This window comes from Nicotiana tabacum, chromosome 14, assembly GCF_000715075.1.
Source record: "Nicotiana tabacum cultivar K326 chromosome 14, ASM71507v2, whole genome shotgun sequence".
In the NCBI taxonomy this organism is placed as follows: Eukaryota; Viridiplantae; Streptophyta; class Magnoliopsida; order Solanales; family Solanaceae; genus Nicotiana; species Nicotiana tabacum.
In genome coordinates this window covers 53,037,855-53,045,922 of record NC_134093.1, presented here as the reverse complement: position 1 = coordinate 53,045,922, position 8,068 = coordinate 53,037,855, and the positions used below count along the sequence as shown (strand labels likewise).

Below are 8,068 nucleotides of genomic sequence, written 5' to 3'. Positions count from 1 at the left end.
CTTCTGGTATGTCCAAGACCATTTGGTTCTCATTCTCTTCTATTAAAGGTTGCAAATGTGGAAAGGTGGATGGGGGTTTGAACTCTTCTTCCGTTGCTTCACACTCAACCACAACCTTATTCTCTATCATCTTAGTTGAATTAAAGTCCTCTTGAATAGTGAAAAGCTCTCTCTGTGGATGCTCATCCTCTTGGGTAGGCTCATTCTCACAGGGTATCTCCTCCATATATTCACCATCACAACGCAATGAGCTTTCTGAAAGTGTACTTATTATTTGACTCACTTGAGTTGTTAGGTTGTTAATGGCTTCATCATCTTGTGTAAATCTATCTACCGGCTTGTTTATGAACTTATACACAAGCTCTTCCAAACTATCATTCTCCCCTTGAGGTGGTTATCTCACTTCGCTTCCATTCCAGTCATAATAAGGGTATTCATCCTAACCAGAGTCAAGATTGTGCCCATATGAATCCTCATACATGTACGAACTAGAAACAGAGTGAGATTCTTCAAAATACGAACCATAGGAAGAATACATACTTGTTTGACAGTTAACCCATAGATGATTTCCATCGCATTTCAAACACATAGCAAACCGCTGATAATATTCAGCTGCTAACTCTTCAACCGTTTTCTTAGACTGGTGGTACTCCATCTTCACAACATTTAGAGTTCAATATATACAATATCTTCTCCAACTTGTTAGGAACTGCAAAACAAATCTTGAAAAAAAGTTAACTAATAAAGAAAATAAAATAGAAAAGAAAAAAGAAAAAAAAACTAAAACCTAATTCCAGAATTAGCACCAAAAACTATTTCAAACACCATTGATTACCATTTCCTGGCAACGGCGCCAAAATTTGACGAGCTAAAAATACAACACAAAATTATGCTCGCTAGTCGAATATAGTATAGAAAATATCGTATCCACAGGGATTGGATTTAAATAGTGTTTTCGTAGCTTCTAGTTTAATTGCAATCTAAGATGATCACCAATTTAGATTTGTGTGATTAAAACTAAAATTAACTAAAAGTCTAAACTATTGACTAATGATAATCGCAATAAAAGTAAGCAAAGACGATATCAATGGGAGAAAATAGGGGTTGATTGGATAGGTGTAGGATACTTGTTCGGGAATTAACTCTATTCGATTCACTTCTAAGGTTCAAGTGATTCTCTCAAATTCACTCTATTATGTTTAAATATTCAGTAGAAACTCCTCTCTCGATTAAGTCTCAACCTTACGATATGAACTAAGTTAAGCTTGGTAAAGATATGCAAGAATTCGTACTGGATTGATCCTTAGGAGAACCTATTTCGATTATCCTCCTAACAAGGTCTAAACATTAATTCAACTAGTCTCTTTCGATTACTAACAAGAATCAATGAATTCAACCAATGAGATAATGAAAAACATCACAAATTATGCCTTTTTTGATTACATAAACAAGTGAATATATATGCAACAATAAAAACACCCAAAACGCTTCAATGCATAAAACAGAGTTAATATCCACAAACAATTCTCAAAATACCAAATCCATCAATCCCTAAGAAAGAATTACTCTATGGTTATGGAGAAATTCATCACAATTAAGTTTAAGTCAAAGAAAAATATAAAACATCCAAACCCTTATCTTGAGTGAGGATGAATGGTGAAATCCTTGTGCTCTTGCTATTCCCTCTTCTCCTTAACTTCCTTAGGTCTAAATTATGTCAAAAGTCCTCAAAATATTATTTTTCTATGTATATATACCAAGTAGGGTCAGGCTCAAACAAATACACCTTCTCCTACGCGAAAAGGGATATTTTTCCGGAGTTGGACGTGCGCGGCCGCGCACCTGGAAGTGTGCCCGCGCACTTTTCACACTGTTCTGCCCCATATGCATGGTCAGTGAGCGGCCGCGCATTTGCCGTGCATGTTTCACCCTGTTCTGTTGGGAATTTGAAATAAAGTAAAACAAGAAAGTTGTATCCCTTTGAATTAGCTTTCCAACAATATATTGTGGAGCCCAAACGGAGTTCTGAGCGAAAAGGTATGTTCATTTTACTAGACACTGCGCAATATGCTTGTTCGACTCTTCGTTCGTTCTTAACTATCATCCGTTGATCCCCGAACACGATCTCAGCTTAATTCCTTGGGCTTTTACTCAGATTTCAAAGCTCCAAATCACTTGAATTCATTCCATAATATCTACATAGCTCAGAATTACTCCTACAAGGCATAAAACACACAATTAGTGCAAAACACTAGCGATTCAAGCTCAAACTCAACTAAAGTGCAGTAAATTGGAATGTAATAATCGACTAAAACATGAGATTATAGCCTACCATCAATACTTTTAAGTTTTTATATAGAATATTTTTTTTAAAATGTCTAGAAATATTTGGGATTCTCTTGCGGGATATAAATTTTAGTAGAATATGAAGTGCTCCATATTTATTGACCCTAAATAATGGGTTATATGATCACTTTCTTATCAAGTGTTACTGAAATGCGTATATCTCTTTGTTCTTCCATATTCATATCATATGTCAATTTTTTTAAATTTTTACTAAATATATATTTACTTATCAAATATTTAACAAAGTAAGATTGTTATAATATTTAAGTAACAAAAAACCCGAAAAACCTGACAAAACCGAACCAATCCAAATCGATATAGTTGGTTTGGTTTAGTTTTGATAAAAACTGAACCAACCCGGTCCATGTACACCCCTACATATGAGTAAGATTGTATGTTTAAATGGGAGTAATTATAATATTTGAAACACGCTTAACTCAAATTAAAAGCTAGCTCATGAAATTTGGGTTGCCCAAAAAATATAAGGAGATAACGGTCCATTTCCTCTGTCAATGGAAAACTTAAAAGTTTCTTTTTGATTTTCAAAGCTTCAATGTATTTTTATTGAAAAGACAAAGTAGGATACCTTTTATTTCTGTTATTCTTTGTTTTTCTTTTTCTTTTTTTTCTTGTTTTGCATTTTCTCAAACCATTCAACCATGGAAGATAAATAAATAATGGAGGAGGTACAGTACTCTTGCAGGCTACAAACAAGTTTGAATAATCATATCTATCTTTCTGTTATTTGATATTTCAAATATGGAAGTGCTGTTTACTTTAAACTTGTAGGATATATGTTCACTGTGAAATATTCGAAAGGCATCTGTGAAGAAAGATAGAAATAGCAAAGTCCATATACGAGATCAGGCTTGAGTTGATTGAGATGACTTCTCAATATGCAGATAGATCTTCAATCTTTTGCATGGCCACTTCCAATTATTAGATGTCAATATGAATTCTGTTGTACTGTTCCGTCCCACTGTTTTCGTCTCCTCATGGAAAATGTCGATAACCAAATAGTAATTAGATTGACATGAATATCAATTGAGAATTGACCCATGGTAACATAAACACATATACGTTACACGCAGTATATTTTTGCAGCGATTCTCATCATAGGTATATTACTACTATTTTATAATAACGTTAGAACTCTTACGTACATAAGACTATATGCAAACACACTTTATTCAGATAAATTAGGGATTAAAACTCACATCAATTTACGTAAAATACGATAGAGATGCAAAAAAAATTGATAATCGCTTGCCTTACCTAGTAGGGCAACCGACTCAGATACTTGAAACAATCACCAACTAGCACATCAGAAAGATTTGTATGGAATATTATGATTAGTGTAATTATGAGTGAATATTAAAGTTTGAAAAGAAATTGGCGAACACTTTCACCGTATATTTTAGTGAACATATGCATTATGATTAATTACTGTCAATTGATTTTCATTTGGCAAACTGCTCTTCCAAAGACGTTTGAGATTAATTCATAGCATAATTGCAAACTTTCACGTGTGATTAGGTGAGAAAGGATGGATTAATTAAATACTTATTACCCCTGAAACTTCCCGCAGTCAAAGCATAAAAATACTCAAAATCAAGTGTCATTTTCCTAAAGATTTTGGTGGATTGCATGTAACTAAAGGTTGCTAGACTCGTTTAATTTGCTTAACTAGTGAAATAATGAACTTTAGATCATAATTTATACAAGTCACATCATTTGTATGCTATCATTTTAATTTGTTCTTAATCAATTGGAGTAATATTTACTTACTAGTTTGTGCCTATCTGTCACTCCTCTACCACAATACGTGTACACTGGTGTTTGCTTTAAAATTTTGAATGAAAGTTTCAAGTAAACTTTTTCAATTTGTTGCAATACTGTTCCAACCAGACTACACTAAGAAGAAAAATTAATTTTCAGCTTTTTCATGCAAAATGAGGAAATTTTGTTCATTGAAATTTACAATGCCAGCTAAATTATATTATTGAAAACATACAGAAGAGTTGGAATTTCCTCAACATATCGAGTGACTATCATGTCTTTGGGGCTTCTCTTCTTAAGAAAATAAAAATTTGAAAATTTTAAAGGATTATATATTTTATCTATGATAGGTTAGTTACAAATTTGATATTTGGTCGAGGACAAAATCAAGATTCCTTGATAGTGTCTACATAATTGAGCCAACTTGACATTGTTATGTTCCCAATCCTATGCATTTTGTCTTCACCTTAATCCAACTTTTACAGGGCTTCGTCTCTTTAGATTTGGTTTTATAATTTGCTTATTGCTCAAAAATTTAGCAAAAAAGCTTCTAGTCAAATTTGTCTACTCTAAAGCTCACCTTTCAAAATAGGGTGACAAATAAACTGTTTAGAGAACTTTAATTTGTGGCTAGCAAGTCCCACAAGAATTTATAAATAATACAGGCTTAAAATGCCTGGATAAAGTTGTTAAAAAGTAGTTAGGCTGTCGCTTACCTAAATCGACTTAATTAGGCATGTAATTTTCAGAGATAGAGAGCGTTCCAATATTTTAACTGCTGATAGTGAGAGTTTTTAATCATCCTTGGATACCCTTCTTTTCTGACGTTTATATATATATATATATATATATATATATATATATATATATATATATATATATATGGTGGTTTCTGGTTTGCCTTGATATTATGTGAAGTATACGTATGGAGAGTACATTGATTGTATATCAACATGACAAGTGTAAAAGAGAACCTCAATTAATTAGTTGTATCAAATACCTCGTACGTACGTTCTTAAGGAACTATATCACGTTTTAAAGGTCATAATTCGAACGACATTGTCAGTGGTTGTTAATTTTTTCTTACTCTATTGTTATCTAAGGTCTAAACTATGAGAAAGCTCCATCCCTATACCTCTCCTCATCAATCAAAATATCATACTACCTTTAATTTATTAAATCACATTTATTGGCATACATTGTAAGATTCTAGGTTGTGGTTATACATTCTATTTATTGTTGGCTGAATATATCAATTACTATTTAATTACTTTCTTCAGCAAAATAATTGTCTATTTAATTACTTTCTTCAGTAAAACAATTGTGAGCAAATAATTGCATTAATATTTAGGTAAGCTGGTGCGGCCTGGGTTCCTACCCTTAAGCTTCGCTAGAAGAATTAAACAATTACTACTTTCCTAAGATGATAAGACCTTGATTAATTAAATACTAGCTAGCATACTACTAGCCTTTGGATACCATATTATTCATTCTCTAATGTGCACGATACTCATTTCATGCCCAAAATCACGCACCTTGTATTATTTATTCATTTATTGGAACCTTAATTATTTATCTTTTAGCACCTTATTAATTAAACCATGATATAAAAATACAGTAACAAAATTGTCTTTTGGAGTTTGTCTGATCGTTGTTGACTTGTTTAGCTAGTTTGTCTAGATTTTTAAAAAACAAAAAAGAAAAATTGAAGGATAAGGAAAATAATCTATCCTCCCACCCTACCTCCTTATTGATTTGTTTTTTTTTTCTTCTCTTTAAGAACCAATTAGCTTAGTGTAGAAAATGAAATGCCATTGAATCATATAGCAAACCTTTGAAGATGATAGAAAAGTCGCAAAAAGAAGCAAAACACAGTTAGAAAGATAAGGATAGCGTGTGTAAAAATAATTACATTTATTTATTTATTAGCTCTAACATAGTAATTCGTTTTTACACTCTTAGTATATGTGATAGTAGATTAATTATCAATTTATAACCAAACTACCAAAATCAACGACCCGATGGCACAATACTTGACCTTATATAGAGGGGTTTCTCTTGCAACATAAAATAAAAACATTTATACATTGTTTTATTGCTTAATTACGGAAAATGGAAATCTCCCAAACGACAATAACATCTGACAAGCTGAAAATTATTTGTCTGGCAAATTAAGCTAGAAGTCCAGTAGCAGTATTTACTTAGCTCTCTAGAGGACAAAGGAAAGCCAGAAGTTGCTTGTGACTTTGTGTACTAAAAAGCAGCTTAACAATTCCAAAAGTTGTCTGGGACCACAAAGCAAGATTTAGGACAACATAAGAAGCTGTTCTTTTGTCCATGCACTTTCCCCTAACACAATAAATATTTTCTGCTTAATTAATTGACAATCAATTTAAAGAAAATCGAGAATCCGTAGCATTTCCCGATATTATTCAAACATTCATTGAAACGAGGAAAAACATTCTTTTACTGCAACATATACTATTGTTATTATACAATACTACTGCTAAGTGCTACTATAAGACGTTAGAAAAATAACATGCATCGAGGCACGTTAACGTCCCACGCTTTCCTTGGTTTTCTTAGATTTTCTTTTTCCAACTTTGTCTTCCCAGAAGAAAACATGTCAAACTTTGTTACACCATAGACAAAGCCATCCAATAAAAATCTTAAAACTAAATCTAACTTTCAAAACATGTTTAGATAGAAAAAGGAAAAAAGAAAATAGTTAAACCAACCGATGTGACGATGACTCTATACCGTGCAATTTTCATGGGCTGTAGTCGTTAGTTGATGCTTACTCCTCAGATACAGTCATTGCTTCTTCTTCGGAAAAAGAAGTTCACGATATTTTAATCTTTCCAGACAACTCCATGGGTTTAGTAAACTGTTTTAGAAGATCCTAATGACAGTAAATTGAATCTATTCAATTTTTACAATAAGATGGTTGACTGTTGATCGTCTAGTTGTATCTTTCGTCTTTTTTTCTTGATCGTTCGATGACGTCACGAGAGAAACAACAAGATCCGAAAAAGCACCAACGATATATTTGTGGGTATGTTTCGGATTAAGGTTTAAATAACAGAGGAGGAGTTCATGCAATAATTCCCAATTGGCTTTCACGTCGGTCAACTCATGAGCTTCCACCATTTCTTGCATTGATCGTCGGAAATCGGAATACGGGTCAGGCGAGTACGTCTGAATTGCAACGCCGCCGGTGACCACCGACTCTTCTCTCTTCTCCGGCGAAGGGGTGGTCGGAAAATCCACAATGGAGTTGGAGTTACCAGGGGAAGAGAAGAAGAAGCGTTGAGATGCAAAGACATTGGAGAAATCGGGAATATTGTTAGAATCAGTATCAGAATATTCTGAATCTTCAAAAGAAGAGAAGATATAATCTTCTGTTAAGGTGGAGGAATTAGTGAGAGATTTAGAAGTGGCGGAATCAGAAGGAATGTCGAAAACAGAGTTGAAGTTTTTCATAGTTTGTTCATTTTCTTCTTCTTCGAAAGATAGAGAGAGATTTGTGGGAAGGCATTTGAAGTTTGGGAAGCAATGGTAGAATTTCTTTTGAAGAATTCTTGGCATTTTTTGCTGGCGGTGGTGGTGATTTATGGTGGCGCCGCCGGGGATGAGAGAGTAGCTAGGGAGTAGGAGAAGGCAGAAGAAGATGGGAGTAATCGATAAACTGTGATTGAAGAAACATGCATACAATCTACTTATATATGTGTATATTATTTGATGATGTCCATCTCATTGAAGAAGTATTAGGCATGTGCCTAATAAGAGTTTTCTTTGGTTTGGTAGCCAACCTTGTTGACTTGGTTTGGTTGGTAGCCAACCTTGTTGAATTAGTTTGGTTTGGTAGCCAACCTTGTTGAATTTCTTTGGTTTGGTAGCCAACTTTGTTGAATTGTGAAAAGTGTGTGTAAATTGTCAAATA

General features: G+C 33.5%; 1 protein-coding gene across 1 annotated transcript; it reads right to left on the bottom strand.

Moving 5' to 3' along the window:
* Nucleotides 1–6,397: 6,397 nt before the first annotated feature.
* LOC107783872 (uncharacterized) lies at nt 6,398–7,834 on the bottom strand. The gene has a single exon (XM_016604900.2). The coding sequence runs from the start codon at nt 7,711–7,713 to the stop codon at nt 7,048–7,050; it is 666 nt and encodes a 221-aa protein (XP_016460386.2). The 5' UTR covers nt 7,714–7,834; the 3' UTR covers nt 6,398–7,047.
* Between the last annotated feature and the right edge of the window lie 234 nt (nt 7,835–8,068).